The sequence below is a fragment of the Notechis scutatus genome, chromosome 3 (genome assembly GCF_049901735.1).
Source record: "Notechis scutatus isolate UNSWTSFEM ecotype Mainland chromosome 3, rNotScu1.2, whole genome shotgun sequence".
Lineage (NCBI taxonomy): Eukaryota > Metazoa > Chordata > Lepidosauria > Squamata > Elapidae > Notechis > Notechis scutatus.
Genome location: NC_142011.1, coordinates 50305858 through 50326109, shown reverse-complemented (window position 1 = coordinate 50326109; position 20252 = coordinate 50305858). Strand labels below are relative to the sequence as shown.

General features: G+C 36.6%; 1 protein-coding gene across 1 annotated transcript in view; it reads right to left on the bottom strand.

Annotated features, from left to right (window-relative positions):
- Positions 1-13531: 13531 nt before the first annotated feature.
- ILRUN (inflammation and lipid regulator with UBA-like and NBR1-like domains) overlaps positions 13532-20252 on the bottom strand; it is a 30428-nt gene continuing 23707 nt past the window's right edge. Inside the window, exon 6 of the mRNA XM_087959055.1 lies at positions 13532-17434. Within this exon, the coding sequence (XP_087815181.1) occupies positions 17399-17434 (36 nt within the window). The 3' untranslated portion in view covers positions 13532-17398. The remainder of the gene's footprint in view (positions 17435-20252) is intronic.

Genomic DNA, 20252 nt, shown 5'->3' with positions numbered 1-20252 from the left:
CTGATGCACTAAAATTCTGATGTGTTTTGTGTCTATTCACTTCAGTCGATACAAAGTTAAGAAAATACATTTTCCTGTGAAAAAAGCATGTGTGGTTATTATTCATGAAATGGAAGCCTGGAGTAAATACACATTAGGCATTTTAAACAACTGCCTAAAGTAGTATCTCTGGTTGGTTGATATTCACCACTGAATGCAGGTTGTTTATGATGATCACTGTCTTGAATGGAGTACTGTCTGTCACCAGGCCAAAAATATAAAGATGGTGATCCTAGAAGACCTGATTTGTGTGATCAAGAATGAAGTAGAGAGCAATCTGTGAGAGTGATCACATGAGATGATGAACTAACTTGATGGATCACTCAAGTTTGACATTTCAAAGAAATGTGTGGGCCACATGACTGATATTCTATAGTGTCAGAAATGTTTTTCAAGATGGGTTCTTCACATACTGTTGGCAGAGAAGAAAGCTTCAATGGAAATGAAATTTCCAAGCAGTCGTTATTACATGACAAAATTAAGGTGAGAAATTTCTTCACAGTATCACGAAGGTTAATAAAAACATGGGATTGATGATATGACCATAAATGAAGCTTCACAGATCATCATCACTACAAAGCTTTACTTTTTGGGTGAAAATATTAAAAGGCTACAGGAACAAAATCCATGTTTACGGGTTTTTTTTTTTACAGATGGTATTATTCACATGGATTTCTTTGAAGCTGGCACCAATATGGACTCAGAGTGCAATGGTCAAAACTTTGAAAAATGAATAAGCAGAGTTCAGAAGTGCAAGGCTGCGGAAATATGACAAGGCTAGGCCCCACACCTCACAGCCATCCAAGGCAATTGTAAAGTTAGATCTCACCATCTTATCTGCCATACTGTAGCTATGGAGAATTCTACATTTTCCCGTTTTTTAAAGAATTTTTTCTTTAAAACTTGTCCATCGTTGACAGAATGTAGCACCTGGTGATGATTATAGTGGTAAATAGATGTAATAAAAGAGCTCATTTCAAGAATTATTTTCCCATTTTGCTTATTAAAATATCCCTGTTTAAAGATAATGAGGTAGAGGAAGTCCTTTTTTCCCACCCCTCATATAACTACCAGAAAAAAGGCATATCCAATGAGGATTCATAGTGAACTGGATGCCTCCAAAGCAATATGACAAGAGTGGCCGTTGGGTGATTATTTCCTGTCAGCCAGGTCCCTCCAGATAAAGGAGAGATGATGGGATTGCCCTCTTACACTCTGGATTAATAAATGACTCATTGAGTAGCTTGAAGTTGAGGGATTTTTCACCAAGCTCACACCTGCAATATAGCCTTATGGACACAAAGTTCTGCCAAGCCTCATTTCTTAATCACCTTTGTAAATGGTTTAACTGCTTTTAGATTGTCTTTAAAAGATGTTATAGAAGAGGAACAGGTTTTATTGGACAAGAATGAGAATGACTTGAAAGTGGTTTTTTTTTTTTTTAAATGACAAGTCACAAGAATGATATGGGAAAGTCTGGGGGTTCTCCTGGACTCACGACTCCTGTTCGAAGAGCAGGTAGCGGTCGTGGCCAGGAGGGCCTTTGCGCAACTGCGAGTTGTGCACCAGTTACACCCTTTCCTGGATCAGCAGTCCCTACTCACAGTCACTCACGCCCTGTTCACTTGCCGTCTTGATTATTGCAACGCGCTCTACATGGGGCTGCCCTTGAACAGCATCCGGAAGCTCCAGTTGGTGCAAAATTCAGCAGCCCACATGGTTTTATGCAGAACCCAGTATGCACATGTATCACCTCTCCTGCAGGAGCTGCATTGGCTGCCAATTTGCTTCCAGATACAATTCAGGGTGCTGGTTGTCACCTTTAAAGCCCTTCATGGCTTGGGTCCAGGTTATCTGAGGAAACATCTCTTGCCAGTGACATCTACCTGACCCATTAGAGCGAGGAGGCAGGGAATGCTATGGGTCCCACCCCTGAGGGAGATACACCTGGTGGGACCTAGAAGAAGGGCCTTCTCTGTGGTAGCCCCATCTCTCTGGAACATCATTCCCCCAGAGATTAGAATGGCCCCCTCATTAATACTATTCTGAAAGGCACTGAAGACCTGGTTTTGCCAGCAGGTCTGGGGAACCCAGAGAGGGATGGAACCCATCAAATGGCTAGTGTGACCTGCTGTCGTCGGGGTGTGGGGGTGTGGGAGTTGGTTTTTGTTTTTGTTTTTCCCAAATTTTGTTCTATTGTACTTTACTAATTTATTTGATTCTTTTTGTTAGTTCTTATTGTTATTGTTTTTATTTTTTGTTTTAAATATGATTTTACATTGTGTAAACCGCTTTGAGTCACCATGGGCGAATAGGCGACAATATAAATCAAATAAATCAATAAATAAAAGATGTTATAGTAGATATACAAATATAACTGGCAGATGTCTTAATAATTAAAAGGGATATAAAAATGGCAAAAATCAAAGAATGACTTGTGTAGCTTTCTTAAACTGGATTTAAAAACAAATCTGGAGGATTTTGTGAGAAGGGATAAATAAAAAATGAAAACATACTCTTAGGATAGGAGTGTCAGACTCATGGAGTCATGTTGTCATCATGTGACATATCACGACTCCCCCCCCCTTTGTTAAAGTGGGGGTGGGGTGGGCAGCATGTGACACATCCAGCCCACAGGCTGCAAGTTTGACATCCCTGCTCTAGGATAGTATTTAAAGGGATTAAAGATCAAGATTATTATAAAATAAAAGAACTTAAGTACTTTTGTTTCCACATGGAAACCACTTCTGAATTCCATGCTTGATGTGGAAAAGAATGTAATTTTGACTTTGGGTTTTATAGATTAGATTGATAAATTTTTATAGAAATGACTTGTTCATATTACTATGGAAAAACAAAAATCTGTGATTTGATGCTAATGCCTTATTTTACTGCAAGTCAATCCTTCTTTTTCTTTTCCCTACCTTTCGTCACTTCCCCCTTTCCTCCTCATTGTTCTTTTATTTACTTTTGTATTTTATAATACTTAATAATCTCATAAAAATGTTTGGGGAAAAAATAAAAGGAAGAAATATAAAGTGGGCTTGTTTGATCAAAGTTAAAATAGATATGCTATTTCTGGTAACTCTTAATGGATTTTTGCTGGCCCAAACTGGATGACAAGGTTTTAAGGATATGTTGAAATATGGGGGAAGAAATTATTGCTCTTTAGGATAGAGGGATAAAATTGTTAAAAACATTTATACTTGTTGGGACAGAGGTTATTCTTACTTTATATATTATATATACATATATATACATATACGTATACGTATACATATACATACATATATATATATATATATATATGTATATCTTTCCTTTTTACATCATTTGTATTTCTTATTCTGTTTTCTATATTTTCTTTTTTCTCTGCATTTTCTATTTTTCTTTTCATTCTTTTATTTTTTTGTAGTTTGTATAGTTGTTTTCTGTTTAACTATAATGTTTAATAAAATCAGTATTAAAAAAAATAAAAAAACTCAGAAAAAAAGTGGTTCTTCATTTGCATTGGTAGAAAATTGGTGCTATACAACAACTAACCTTAGTTGCTATAATGGTGCAGAATCACTTGGACTCATGCTTTACAAATTCTATCAAAGTGAAGCAGGAATCAAGAAAGAAAAGGAGGATGGTCACAGGATTACAAACTACAGAAACTAATGACTTAGAATTATTGTACAATATGCATTAAATATGTAATAATTTACATCTTTGGGCAACAATCAAACCTAGAATACCTGGCCAATTCTCCTTTAATAGAAAAACTTGTTTTTTTTTCCCAATTCAACATCAAATATGCTGAATTCCGGTGATGTCTATGTCTATGTAGTAGTTTTTTAAAATTCTACCACATTTCTTTAGTTGGGAAAATTTCATAATCATTGCTCTTCAAAATGTATATGTCTCCCTCTAGTGGTTATATGAATATCTGTTAATAGACAAATGCCTCGTTTACCTCCCTCAATCTTTTAAAACTTTCTCCTTCAGTCACAATGAACAGTAACTAAAATTGCTATCATGTCTGTGCATTTGAATTACATATAGTGGTGCTTACCAGTTGTAAACCCTTTTGAATTTTCAATATTTTCCCATAAACACGACCAAAAATGTGATATGTTCTCCAAACACATCTTAGACTAGACGAAGAGAATCCAATTAAACAAATCAAAAACATTATACCTGTTTAGAATTCTTTTTATTGGCCAAGTGTGATTGGACAAAGAAATTTGTCTTCGTGCAAATGCTCTCTGTATACATAAAAGAAAAGATACATTCGTTGAGAGTCAAGAATCATAAGGTACAACATTTAATGATAGTCATAGGGTACAATAAGCAATCAAATCAGACTAGGAAACAGTCCATATAAATCGTAAGGATACAAGCGGCAAAGTTACAATCATACAGTCACAAGTGGGAGAGGATGGGCAATAAGGAGTGATGAGAAGATTAATAGTAATAGTAGTGCAGACTTTGTAAATAGTTGGACAGTGTTGAGGGAATTATTTGCTTAGCACAGAGTAATGGCATTCGGGAAAAAACTGTTCTTGTGTCTAGTTATTCAGATTCACAACTGCAAAAATGGGCAATTCAGAAGGACCTAGAAATGGTTAATCTGATATTTTTGAAGGAGAAATGAGTCTTTTATGACAAAAACAAAAACCCTTACAGGCAAGCTCACTCCACTGGGATTTTGGTTATTTCTGGTCTTCGGCTTGAACTGAAAGTGCTGTTGGATTCATCCTCACTTCCCTATATTGCAGTAGGAAAATGCCCCAGGAACCATTTTTATGGGATATATTTTTACAATATTGCATATATTTCTTTCCCAATCCATCACTAAAAGTCATAGTTAACATTTTTGGTCTTAAAGTACAGAAGCATCTTCTTTGTCCTCTCAACATAATTTTTGCCCAGAACAAAATCTAGCATAGTTCATTGACAATATGGTTGATGATATTAGTCTCTATTTAAGGCTGTGGCAAGTCTATATATACAAATGGGTCTGGCATTCTTTGGAAAGAGGGTTGTACTCATATCCAAAAGTAGCCCTGTTGATTCATCAGAAGCATGGAAGAAGGCCACTTCAATCCAGACTTCCACACCTGCAACTTGCTAGTTGGTCAACTTAATGGGTTGCTAAACTGGCCTTTCAGAGCATCCGCCTACAATCAGGCAACCCTGTCCCACCAAGTGTTAGAGAGATCAGTTGCTGGTTATTGGAGGCTTTTTAAATATTTTTTATCCCCATTTATTATTTTATAAATAACTCGAGTTGGTGAACATGCTTAATACTCCTTCCTCCTCTTTTATTCCCCCACAACAACCTTGTGAAGTGAACTGAGCTGAGAGAGAGAGTGACTGGCCCAAAGTCATCCAGTTAGCTTTATGCTTAAGGCAGCACTAGAACTCACAGTGTCCTGGTTTCCAGCCTGCTGCCTTAACCTCTTTTCCTTTGCAGATGCTGCAGGGGAAACAAGACCACAAATGACTTCGCTTCACTTGTCCCATATTAAAACTGTAAGGACGGTATCACCTGCCACAATAGGCTTTGGCCGTTAGAGCACCAAGATAATGGTGACATTTGTTTCTGCTGACTTAAGGCAGGTGTGGGCTGCTGCTGATTCGGACTGGCTCGCCCGTATGGTAGTTCTGACCACTGGATGGGCCTGCCCACTCGCCCCAGTGCGAGTGGGCAGGCCCATCTGCCCTATATATCTGGCTCGCTTGCCCTGCCCACGAAGCCCATTCTGCCCTTTCCATACCTTGCCCGCTCTGCTCACTGCAGCTGCCGTGTGCAGGAAATTACCATGTTTTTGCAGCCGTGCACAAGTGCGGATGGCGCATGCATGTGAAATGCATGTGCAAGCACAAAGGGGGAATGTGCGCTCGTGCTCACATTTTCGGTTCTGCACTAGACGAACCAGTTGTTACAGTATGTGCAGCCTACCTCTGACTTAAGGGCTAAGTAGATTGCACTTCAACACGGACATCTTTGGCTGTACTCCTAGTGTTCACAAATAAATGAAAACAACACCAAGAATGGATTTTTTTTAATGCCTCAAGTTTCCTTTTATCTGGACTTACAGTAGAGAGTCTCTAGGCATTAGCAATTGGGAAAGATCCTGATATATAGTTCTTCGAGCAGGAAGTTGCCATTTGTGTGGAAACAGGAATTTTGTTTCTTTTTTCTACTTCAAACAATATTCACTGCACTTATTAATGGAAACCTAGCTTTTGCACAATAATAAACATTTATTATAGGAGTTGGAGAATGATGGTGTTATTAGTAACTTCATGATCTTGCATACCAGGAAAAAAATATAGCTAAACTATAAGAAAGATTTTCCTCTCTGGTTGGCATTAATCATTACATTGCCTACAGTGGAAAACTAATTTTTTTTTCATATTTAAATCCAGTTTTTTGCACTGTTCTACTTGGTAGTTATTTGTTTTAGCTTTTTCCTGCTGCACCACACCCATGGTACAAAACTATGTAAAAGTCATGGGCATTGCTTCATTTAAAACAAGAGCATCATAATGATAGCACAATTTATTTGCCTGATAGAAAGACTGCATTATAATGAAGGTGTGCTTTGATTGCCTGGCTTTGAACTCCTGACAGGTTGCAACCCTAAATGCAAACAATTTTGAAAGCAAACAAGTAAATGTGAAGAAGAGAAAGGGAAAATGTCACATAATCCATTCACCATACATTTTAAAATACAGCTAGGAATATTGTGTTCTCTAAAGCTATACTTGTTCTCTGAGAAAATACAAAAGCAAGTATTTTCAATAAGATATCCTTGGACTAGAGACCAGCAATTATGAGTTCTCTGGTGTCAACCGTTTAATTTTTAAACAGGAGTTTTAATTTGATTTATGGAAAAATAGGCAAACCATACAAAATTATCACAAAATTTTGCACCAAGTTTCTAGACTTAGGCTTTAGAAAGAAAGTTATTTGTTTGATGTAACAATTCACCATGTACTTGGCTGCCATGTAGTTCTTAGAGATGAAACACCTGTTAGGAAAAAGAAGTGGAATTTTAATTCAAAAACAACAAATAAGGTTGAATATACAGGCCCAGATCCATGTACAGGTAACCCTTTAGTTATGATCAAATTGGGACCAGAATTTCAATCCCTAAGCAATATGGTCATTAAGTGAGTCATCATATGACCAGACCAAATTTTACAATTTTTATCATGGACATTAAGTGAATGACTATGGTTGTTAAATGAATCACACACTTGCTAAGCAAATCTGATTTCTCCAATTGACATTGTCAAAAGCTGGTTGAGAGGATCACAATTTGTGATCACGTGATCACAATCATCATAAATACAAATGGCCAAACTGCAATCATATGACTGAGGGTTGGTGTAACGATTAGAGCATCGGTTGTAAATCACCTACAGGACTAGCTGTATTAGGAAACATTTAAAAGTCCTCTGCAGGATAAATCTGTGAGTTTGCATTACTCTATTTTTTTTAATTAAAAAAAATCAGATAAGAGATAATCAGAGTTGGAAGGGACCTTGTAGGTCATCTAGTCCAACTCCCTGCCCAAGCGGGAGACCCTACACCATTTCTGACAAATGGCAGTCCAATCTCTTCTTGAAAGTCTCAAGTGATGGCGCTCCCACAACTTCTGAGGGCAAGCTGTTCCAACTTCTTCTAGTATTTTAAAACAAATTCATGCCCTCTTCCAAATCCTGAACCTACTCAAGATTCAAGATCAATCCATTATATTTCATTTAATCCAACACATACTATAGAATCTATCTGCCCTTGTGCAAAATTTGAAATTAAATTAAGAGTAGAAAAGGGAAAAAAAAAGACAAACCTTTTCCTTGACAAGTTCATCTTCTCGTTCTGATCAGAGCTCACAATTTGTACATAGTCTCGATCATTTCACACGTTGTCACTGAAGTGTATGTATTAACTCCAACATTCACATTCATACTTTAAAATGGTTGATTTTAGATCTATGCTGAGTGGACAACTATCCTTAAAAAATTATGCTAATACAAGAGATGTGTTTGGCTAGCGTGCCATCAATGTTAAAATTGGTAAAGCAGCCTACAAGCAAGAACACGTACCGTAACATATAATTGAAGACTGATTTTTTTAAAGCAAAGGATTAACGTGAAAATTGATCACTCTTCTGGAAATTCAACTTTAATTTTGATGTGAGAGGTGAAACTTTTATTTACAATAGGCAAACAGAATGCATCAGTACAGGACTTCCAGTGGCACTTCCGTCGAAAACAGACGGAGACCGCTATTGTGCACAGCTTCAATCCGTGCTTACCCTGTTGGAGGGGTCCCCATGGGACAGAACCATCAGACCCACCTCGGAGGGGTGGGGAAGAGGGGGAGACCACCAGCTGGGTTGAGGGGAGCCTCATCTCCCCTCCCTGGCTTGGTATACTCCCCTGGAAGACAGGGACAAGTGGCAGTTTTAATGGCTGCCCTGAAGACGGAAAGCTACCAGGACCTAAGTGTGCGCTGGAGAGGTGAAGTGGTGAGTGGCGTGTAACCAGACAAGAGAAGCTAAACCTTTTACTTTAATAACCCCAAAAAGCAGAAAGAAAGATTCCTCGCTTGAGAGTACAACAGTGGTGAATAGAAAACAAGAGGACAACATAAGGTAAATAAAAATCTGGACTACAAAAGAGCTATAATGAAATTAAGGACGGAATTGGGAATAATATACAGAACCTGGCATTAATTAGGCATTGGATAAAATGCCGAACTTGCTTGGAATTGATTATACTTTTTTAAAAAAGCCAATGGTTGAAATGTTTGAAAATTAACATTAATATAATTGAAAAAAAGGGAAAAAAAGAACTTTGAAAAGTGGAAGCGATATAGAGTGCCACCTAATTGTACAAGGCATTTTTTCCTGGATGACTTTATGGAAAATTACTGGTCTGTTAAATGTGTGAATGAGAAAAGACATGAAATAAAAGACTTTAACATAAGGAGAACCCTGGAAGCTTAAAAGAAAACGGGGGAGATTGCAGCAAGAGGACAAAGGAAGGCAATATCTTGGGACTGTTGGGGGTTGACTGTGCAAAGGAAACAGAAGGATCAATAAGGAAAAGATATAAATGGAGTCTCTTGGCAAAGATTACAATTAACTTTAATAAAGAATAACACAATTGATTAAAAAATGGAAGAAGTAAGCAAAGAATTTAAATTGGAACTGCAAACTGTGAAAGAAATGATAAAAGAAAGAAGGGGTTTATTGGACACACTGGCAGAAAAAAGTAATGCAATTTATAGCATAACAAAGGAATTCTAGAGAGGAGGAGCCAAAGGAAGAGGAAAACAGCCAAGATGGACATGAAGATTCAGAGACATTGCCAAAAGACACAAAAGGACCAAAAACTAAGACACTGACGACAGAGATAATAAATAAAAGAGAAAAAGTTCCCAAGAGTAAGCAAAAGAAGAAGCTGTACAAGAAGAAATTTCAAAAAAGAGAAAAGGAAACGGGGGAGAGGAAAGATGGGGGACTGGCAGATGGAAATAAATGTAATATTAGAGGAAAAAAGAGGGATAAAGAGGAAAGGCCAGGAAAACTTAGTAAAGGGAGCTGGCTAAAACTAAGAGAAATGACAAGGCCGAGATTTAGAGATAAGGGTTAGATATAGAATAAAAGGGGGACACCACATGGGAACGTATCTTTGTATTTTTTATTAGAAATGTAGTCTGGGGAGATTTGAAGTTTATAACTTACTGAGAATTACCTTAAGATTATTAGATAATTATAGATGAGAAAAATGAAGATGGAGTGATATTAAGAGGGTTCTATTATTATTAATCCTTTCATGTGTGTGTGTGTGTGTGTGTGTGTGTGTGTTCTCTTAAGTTTTCACGGGTATTTATATGTATGGTATTCAGCTCTGTTCGGGTATTTTCCCACATCATTATAGTTGTGCTTTTAAAGTTGTAGCAACGTTTTGGCAGAATCTCATCTGCCATCATCAGGTTTGTATATTGTGTTTGTCTGTGAGTCAGGCTTTCAACAGCCGTTTCTGTTTTAAATTTGGGGCTAGCCTACTGCTGTGCCAGAATGGCTTTTTCTTCATCCTGATTGGTTGGGAGTCTTGGTCTGTGTTTATTGGTCTTGGAGTTTGCTGTGTTCTGCTTGATTGGTGTTTCTAATATCTTCTGTCTGTTTTGTAGCATTTTTTTTTTGTCTTGATTGGCTGGCAACACTGTGTTTCCTATATTGGAGGCTTTTAGTGCAGCTTGGCTCCGAGTAAATGGACGGCTATCATTTATTTGGAAGCTAGGTTTCATCTGGGTGCCTGGTTGTGGTGTGTTTAAGCTGGAGGTATCAAGGGGGGTCTGTTTGTGCCCAGGTGTTTGTCTGGCTTGTGGTGTGGAGATTTTTTTGTTTGTGAGTGCAGGCTTCCAGATAATTGACAGTCTGGTGGAATCATCTCTTCTATTCACGCTTTCAGGTCTTTTTTCAATCTCTATGGCTTCTCTGATAATTCTGTAGCTGGGGTTTTCTATAGTGGAAAAGCCGTACTTTCGAATGAATACCATACATATATACATATTCTAAAATATGCTAATAACTATTTAAATGATATTGGGAAAACAGAGAATATGATGATTTGGGTGAAAATCTGGTATTAATTATATTTAAAGAGTGAATTAGGATTATATAAATGCTATAGGTTGAAATTGGTCAAAGGGAAGAAAAAGAGGAAATTAACTCTGTTTATATTTTATTTTTTTTTCTTTGTGGTATACATGAAAGCAGTACATAAAAATAAATTAAATCTAGCACAGATCTCAACTGTTTTTACCATTTATGACAGGAGTCTTGAAGTTCCTCTTGCTTCAGTTGCCTACATTATTCCAGCTTCTTGGAATTCCCAAATTTTAATCAGAGATTATGGGGACCAATCTTAAACCTCATTCTTTTACAGCTTCAACCCAACCATCTCTTGTTTTTTCCAGCCAAGAGAGAGGCTAGACTAGAGTATCTGACTTTCTTCCTTGTCTCTCCCTTGTGAGGATGCATATTCTGTGTCAGGAGGCAGTGTGCAGCATTGCAAGCATATCTGGCAAGCAAGCACATTTGCAAGTCTGGGGGTGGGGAATAGAAAAAGCAAACTTGAAAATGGCATGAGCCATCCCTTGAGAAATGAAACAGAAATCAGTTTAGCTGGTCTGTGGAAGTTAAGCACTATATCTAGTACATAACAGGAACTGGGTTCTTTTCTCTAAAAGTTTAAGATTTTGTAAGAGTATATATACAATGTTTACTTATAAAAGTGTAACATATGGAATGTAACAAATGGACTTTCAAATATTGTTACACAGGCATATATGGCATAGTTGCTACTGACTCTATTGATCTGTGCAAGTGGCAGTAAATACATATTGTTTAATATCCTTCATATTCAACAGTACAAAGATTTCTATTCTGCAGTTTGTTAGTCCTTAGGTATGCTACTCTTGCTGATTGCCATTAGTTAATTCATCCTGAAGATACTATTCAATAACTTAACAAAAAGTAGTTGAACCAAGGAGGAGAGAGGCATAATAATCATCATATTAACAGCAGAAGACAGAAATTGTACCATGGAGAAAAGAGAAGTAACAGCTTATCTTGCTTTGTATCTCTTCCAGAATAAATTATCATCTCTGGTTTGTGGCAAATGAAGTTCAATATGATAAATAAGTTGACCAATCACAATGCAATGATTGAGCTCATAGAGCTTATAGTTTAAACCTGACATGATTGTAGGTCAATGTACTTGATTCAGAATCTCTATCAGGAGCCAGAAAAAAATCCATAAACAGTTCATTTATTGTAATGAACAAATTATCAGAAATAATGGAAATATCAGAAATATTCAGTATATAAGCAATACAATGTAGTTTATTCATTCTTGGCAGGAATAATCTAAATCAGTGATTTTACTAGTATGTTGTCCTACTTTACTGGTTTAAACACTGCAACATCCATTATTTTTTACTATAAATACAGAAGCCAACTGCTTAAATCTAACTGAACACGATTGGAATGAAAATCTGGAATGAAAACCTCAAACATATGTACCTCTTAACTTTTAAAGTTAAGATAATGCTGCTTAACCTAATTAATAAGTCTGTTGGAGTGAGCAGCTATAATAAGTTTAATGAAATGACAATCCTGACAGTTCAGATTTCTTTTTTCCACTGAAGTTTTGGAAAAAAATCATGCTTAATTCCCCACACAGCTTCATGAAAACAGGATTCCAGAACTCTCTCAGGGACATTCTCTTAAACATACAGGCTAATCTATCTTTATCCAAGTATCCACAGACTAATGTAAGATTAGTTTTTGTAACTAAAAAAATGAATCAATGCTCTGCTTCTGTAACTTCATAACTTGCTAATGGGTCTTTTACAATGTTTAAGTACTTAGAATGTATGATAAAATCACTTGTAACATTTTTTTAAATAAAAGCACTCCATGGCACTAAATGGAATACTGTGAGACATAATCCTCTTTGAAGTAAAACAATTAGTTTTATTCATCAGAATAGGCACAGCTTTAAGGCTGCTCAGCCAGTCAAATTTCATACATCCTGGCCCCAGAAATGGTCAGAAGGAAAAAAATAACCCACATATTTCTTCTGAAAATATGGATAGCAAGCATACAGTATATATACATACATTCAAAACAGATACATACATACATTCAGAAAGAGAAGTGGGTTGCAGTCAACTGAATTTACCATGTTCTCTTTTTAAAAAAGTATGCATAGATCTGTTCTAATATTGCAAATAGCTCTCATTCACAAGGTCTATCCAACTGACCTATGAAATCAGTCAGTTGTTGGCTGACGCTGCAGAAAATTTGCACAGATGCTTTAAAAGTTTACTCAGATGGAAGTTATATGCAGTTCAAATAACAAGTGACATTTTGTAGTGTATAAGGTCTCTTGAACTCCATTACTGGCTACACAAGGAAGACAGGCTATTATGTGTAAGGTATGGCCATTCATAATTCCAAGAAGTTGCTCCTTGCCAACTTAGGTACCCCCAGGAAACTTTCTATTATGCCACCCTACCTTCCCACTTTCCCCCTTCTTTTGCCCAGGCAGATGAGCATATTTCCAATAAAACACAGGGGTGTGATCACATACTATTTTTATTTTCGAACATCTCTGGGTCAAAAGACATTCATAAAAATAAGACTTTGCTAAATAATGGTTCTCGCTTTGTAGCATGCTAATTATCATTTTATTATTTACAATTTGATTTTTAAAAAGGCTAGTGGGTGCAAAGGGAATATCCTGAAGCATATTTGATGCAAAACTGCATTAAAATTTTCCATAAGAATAATGAATTTTCAGATCAGTTCTGGTTTGTCTGTAATTCAAGAAATGAAAATGAGAATAAAAAGTAACCACTTAAATAATGAACAGATGCAACCTCACCACCAATAAAAACTCAACAACTATACAATTGTTTTGTGTTAATTTAATCATACAAATATTCATTTATACATTAAGGAAAAAGCGTCTTTGTTTTTCCCACAATGTGCTATTACAGGATTCTTCCCAGACTCAATGAAGCAACACACCATCCTGCTCTACACATGCACTCCCCCCAGAGAGAATAAAGACAGGCTGCAGTATCAATCATTCACACAAGAGAAAAAAAAATGGAAACCTGGACATGGGACAGCGTGCATTTCTTATCCCAGTGAACTTCAGCTATATTTGTCCCTAGAAAGTTTCAAGACGGGGTTCATTTGCAACAGGGAAGGATAAGTAGTACACACTTCCAAATCTCTGGATCCACCTTACTTTGCACTTATTATTTTCTCCACATAATGGCAATAACGTAGGCCAGTCTGTTGGTACAAGCATGACCCCCCCACCCAGCGGCCAGAGCTTATTTTCTATCAGAGGCTTTGAAATTTGTCTAATTTTCCAGTGAAGAGTCTGGGTGTTTTCCATTCCAGGCTGGAGTCATATTTCCAGGTACAGAAGTTGGTTACCAACATATTCAAATTCAATAGTTTGGGCTTGCATTTTTAAAAAAATTTAAATTTTGAAAACAACTTACTACATTATAATTACTGGCATTTATTCTTTGCAGGAATCCATCATAATTTCTTCTAATCACACAAGAGAAATGAAGTGCAAGTGAACGTAGACATGGATCAAGCAGGTTCAAGTTTCCCTCACACCCAAATACTATGTCACTTCAGTAGAAGGGCATTAACAACTATTTCATTAACATTCTTCTACAGATGCTATAGGAAATAAGGAGATGTATGTACACTGTAACATTTGAAGATGATGGGAGTGTTTGTTTTAATTATCAATATTCTGAGACCCATTACAACTTTCAAATGTGTACTGATTGCACTCTAAACACCCGTGCCAATTTCAAATTAGACTGTGCAGAGATAAATTGAAAATTTAAAACATGAGCAGTGTCTGGAATGAGGTTGACATAAAAAACTTCAACCCTAACACTATCACATTTTTCTGATAAGAGATCTCTGCCTTTATTGCTTTATAAATTATCATGCAGCAATTCTAGAACAGCTGTCTTATGTTACTGAATTATTATGCTTTCTCAATCTGCACCTTTTTAGTTCCTGCTGCCATGCAATTGTTAAAAGCTACAGCCCATTCATTCACTTGGAATGGGAAAATGCAACACACAGCATAAACTTTCCTTGTTGGTTCTGGGGTGTATAAGTATTACATAGTTCTGAAAACAAACCTTGATGTCAAGATAGATATATGCCCTTAACAGTTCAAACATGAAAGTGCCGCCTCCAACCTAATCAACATGATTTTATCATAAGCCCAAAATCATAATAAGGGACTTTATAACTCAGGAACTATATATTCTGAGCCCTAAGATCTTACTATTTGATAAATCAGATGAGGAAACCAAAGGAAGAATAGTAAACAATTTAAACATCTTCCCACTGCCATCCTAAAAGGGCCATCCCCTTCTACGAAATGTTCTCAGATTTAATTTCATAGCTGAAGGGAGTTCATCCCTAAAGAGGAAAACAATCTAGGGTATACTGTAACTCATTACTGCTGCTGGCTTTTGCCTTCTTTATATTAGAGACTTGTTCACTTCGTATAAGTCACTAGAATTTGAGAAAAGATAAAATATTTGAAACTACCAAAGAGAAAGGGCTGCCAACAAGTATGCTGGTGGCTGGTAATTATCAATTTTCCTTCTGCACAGTGTTAAAAATGGTACACAATTTTTACAATAAAATCTGGATGTTTATGTGGGTGAAATATGCGGGTAACTGTTTCAAACAAAAAGCTAAAATTGTTTGGATTTAGTTAACTACTACTTATTTTAAGATTTCCCTCATTGCTGCCAAAGGACACACTCACTCATTTGCATACACACATATATTCCATCTGGTCACTCCATCTTTTGCTGGCCTATCTAGAAAGGTGCTTGCGTACAGCAAGGGAGAAATTAAAACAAAATGGGAGTAATGCTGTACATAATCAGTTTATACATCCTTTTTTGAATTTGGAAAATATATTACTTGAAGTGATTAAGGTAAATATTTAGAGATCCATGTTAGAAAAATGGCTGAGGAGTAATGGAAAATACCTTTCAGTACCGATACTCCATCCTTTACCTTTTCAAGGTAAGGGTTTTTGTATTTTTGCATTAATATCTCCCAGTGTTTATGGCTGATAAATAAAATTAGGTGACAAGAAAAAAAATCCCTCAAAAGAGCCAACAATCTTTGATGGTTAACCAGTCCTAGGAAATTGCATCTCTCAATACCTGCTTCTTCAGATCTCAGTCAATCAGACTCTGCAGGAGTTATTTATATGATCTGGCAGGAAACAAATTTGTAATCAAGAGTATCATACATTTAAACGGCTCTTTACACCAACCTATGAAAAAAGTTATTTAGAAGATAATACTTTGAGTCCACCAATTGTCTCTATTACATCCTCATCAGAATATGTTTTGACATCATTCCCTCAAACACAAAATAGGCAGTTTGGTCGTTTGAGTGAAATCAAATGAAGGGGGTATTGCATATTTTTCTCTCTTTGGCAGATGGCTGCTAGTTCAAGTTTTTGAATTACACAGATTCCCCGCCCACTTTTTCAAAGTCTTGCACTAATGCAAAGCCCAAGAATTTCAAGAGACCATGCTCAGTTAACTGGACAGCTTGGCCTCAATTATATATGGCTATCATTCTCCATGGGCTGCACATAGGCAGACTTCAAGCAACACTAGCTTTTCATATACAAACTAGAAAACCAAGGTTCAAAGTAGAAAGTTGATAAAATAAATTACTTGAATGGCAGCTGCTGATTCCTTCTCCTACATATTCTAAGGTACTCAGTCGCTTTCAACAGAGAAAAAAAAATCAATTATCTCTCTATAGAAAAGAAGATGTGATACTTACTCCTACGTCTAAAAATGCCAGGAAACAGTAATAAGATGTGCTCTAATGTTCTAGAAATCAAAATTCTTCTTGGCACAAAATGGACATAGACATACAGATGTTTCAACAACAGCCATAGCATGTTTAAGAAAATGAGAATATGGCAATTTTCAAACCTATTCAGGAAAAACTTTTCAGGAAAAATCTAGCATGAGCATGTACATACTCAAATCTCCACTGTCATTGTACTTCTTTCTACTTTCTCATCTATCTGTGAATGGTGAAACTGGACTTGAACAACTTTATTAAATGGAAAAGAACAAGCAGATGACTATTGCATAGTGCCAACAGCAAATTAAAAAGCAACTAAAAAACATTAAAATTCATGGACCTGGTTATGAATCCAGCTAGAAATTAATATCACCTGACATACAAATAGCAGCTGCACCAACCAAGAAAATGCTAAGCAAAACATCTATTTCATAGCAAGCACATCTCTATAAAAATGCACGCTGTCCCTTTTAAAAATCGTGAAAAAAAATAACATTTGCTCAGTCTACAACTGCTCTGTAGGCAAAATAACTTCTTTTAAAAAGAGATGGCTTCTCCATTTTAATCTTTTTAAAAAATTTCTTTTAGGCTACCTAATTAACTGTGACAATAACTTCTAAACAAAACATTGGTGTATTTTTCTCTCTCATAGCACTGAACAGCACTCCTGAAATTCAGCATTCACACATGCATACTTTAGGGGTTTTTTTCTGGAAACAACTAGTCTTAAGTTATTGTTTGTTTTCTTCTTATCCCAGGATATGGAGAGTAAGAAGGGAGTTCATGATGTATCTTCTAGGAGCCACAAGAACGTCCCCTCTCTCCAATGTCTGTTCTTTGTCAAATTCTCTTCTTGACGATACCCGTTTTTGTTTTTAAGACTGTCCAAAGGGATAAGGACCATGAAAACCCTGGAAAAAAAGCAAGAAAAATAATAATTTCAGTTTGGGGGAATATATAACGCAAAGTCATTATGTTTGAAAAATCAAATCCTAAATTTTAAAAGTCTTCTGCAACTACGATACTTTACTCTTTTCAAATTTGTATGCAGCTGTTTAATCCAGATTTCTGCAATTAGAGTTGTTAAGACCAGAATTCCCAGAAAACATGTCCCTTGCTTAGTTATTTTATTCACATTTCAATAATAAATCCTAAGACTGCCAAAATATTTGATTGCTATCATTTCCTTTCCAATCATAATAATCCGGTACAGTGGTCCACAGATATAGCCAAAAAACCTGTTGAATCACACTTCAGATTTAGAACGTTTACTATTTACATACTTCTGAAAATCAATAGTTTGTGTGCATAATCTCAAAATAGTCGAGTTTTTAATCATTTACACTTTCAAAGCTGTTCATCTATAAATGTTATTTATTGCTTTATGGCACTAAACATTGATATTATTAGCATAAAAACTGATCTTATTTCAAAAGCTGCATAGGATGCCTATTAGTTTTATCTACAAATTTATATCAGCTTCCTTTGATATAAGTCAAAACAAAAATATTTGCTGGAAGATAAATCTTGCAGAATGTTGTTAGGCTGACTAGTAGCTACAAGCACGATGCGTTAAAACTGCACAGATTAGTCTCAATATGCCACACTTTTCTACCCAGGATCTTTTCATCACCGGCCATTAATAATCTGATAGATCATGGTGCCAAAGTTGTTTACTGACTTTCTCTAATAGAATGATATACATTTAATGTTTAGTTCACTCTGGCAGAAAGCTAAATTAAGAAGTTCTTTTTAATTATTGGTTCCACAATCAATTTTTAATTATATGCCAACAAACCAGTGTTGGCTCTTAGCAACCACTTAGCAACCACATTGATAGATTTTCTCCATGACAATCTGTCTCTAGCCTGGTCTTTCAGATCTTAGAATACAATAGAATAACAGAGTTGGAAGGGACCTTGGAGGTCCAATCCCCTTCTTAGGCAGGAAACCTTACACCACTTCAAATTTAGGGGGCATATAATACTGAATATTTCAAATCCTCAAAGTTTTCAAATTAACAAATGCTGAGAGTATATTTCTCTATTGACAATATGCCAACAGTACTGAATGCTTCTTTTAAAAAGGGGGAGGGGCCTGCAGGACTTTTCTTAGCTATGATTCAATTCTTTAAATAAATGTGTTTTAATTGCTTAAATGTTCAAATAATATAATATATATTAGAACAATACAATACAATGTAACATATAAATAAAACAACTATAAGAAAAATAGTGGCAGTCTGCTGTCCATATTGTTGAGAGCCTTACATCTGTTTTAATGGCAACACCTAGGTTGCTGAACAAAGTAGGATACCTGTTCACCAGCAATAAGGTGAGCAAGAAACCATCTGCTTTTTGTTAAAGGCAAAAGGAGATTTAATCAACTCTTGTTCTACCTGCCTTCAAGTAAGTTTTTAAACCATAGTTCTCCCTTTCGGGCTTGGGTGGAGGCTGCCAGGCCCGTTTAGGTTAGGAAATATATGGCAGCTTTTAAAAATGTTCTCTCGGGGCAATTGAAACTTTCCCCGCTGCTTTTAATTTGCAAAGCTAACAAGAGCTATTTTTGAATTGGGTGGATGGTGGATGGATAGACAGATACTAGACAGAAACAACTTCACCAATTTGTCTCCTGACAACTTATTTTGGGAATGGCCACATCTTTCATGGCAAGTAACATGTGAATAAGCAAGCCGTCCCTCCAGCAGCAATTTTGTTAGAGTGCCTACAGTTTCCTCTCAAAATTCTAAATGTGCCCATTATAAAAATGTTTGACTATCGCTATATTTTGCAATATAATTGAAGTATTTTAATAAACCGTAAAATAACATAAAGAGCAGAATAAATAAGACAGTGGTTGCCAAAACATAATAATAAGCAAATTCATTCTTCATAGGAAATAAAGGTTCAGTGTATTCAGTGAGTCAGCAGGCCTTCAGCACAATGCATCTACAGCCCACCTGGTTTACAGAGCATCAAATTATGGAGGGTGGAAGTGATCTAGAGCACTGTTATGATTAAAGTATTGGAACAGAATTGGGAAAATTCCTGTTCAATTCTACCCACAACTACAGGGACTGGTACTCTCTTTCATCCCAATCTGTTTCACAGGTTGCAATATAAGGATAAAATGAAGCAAAACATTCATTCGTCGTACTGAATTCCTTGAGCAAGGGTAGAATATATTTGGAGTACTAAATAAATGGTCTAGTGGTTAAGGCACTAGGGTAGAAATCAGAAGGTTGTGAATTCTAGAGCCATCTAAGGCAGGATCCCCAACCTTCGACGCCCCGGTTCCGCGCAGCTGGCCGGCCTGGTCCGTGGAACAGTGGGCGCCGCCATTTTTTAAATCACTTCCGCTGATGTCACGGCGATCTTTTGATGAAAAATGAGCGCCAGCTTCCGTGAGCTTTTCGGTAGAAATGGCTTTCACCGGAAAAGCTCAAGCACTCTTTTGCAAAATTGTTTTTACAAAAAGATGGCGGCGCCCAGCGCTTGTTCGCGAGCTTTACGGTCCGCGGACCGGCGGTTGGGGACCCCTGATCTAAGGCATGAAAGCTGGCTGGGTGACCTGGGGCACCCTCTCTATCTCAGCCCATGATGTCAGGTTTGAGCAACAAGCTGGTTGGTAAGTTTCTGTCACAACTGATGGATAAGATCAACTTCGTTTTGGTGGGGATGCTTCCATTTTTTTATTACAGTAGTTTATCAAAATACAAAATAGAGAAAT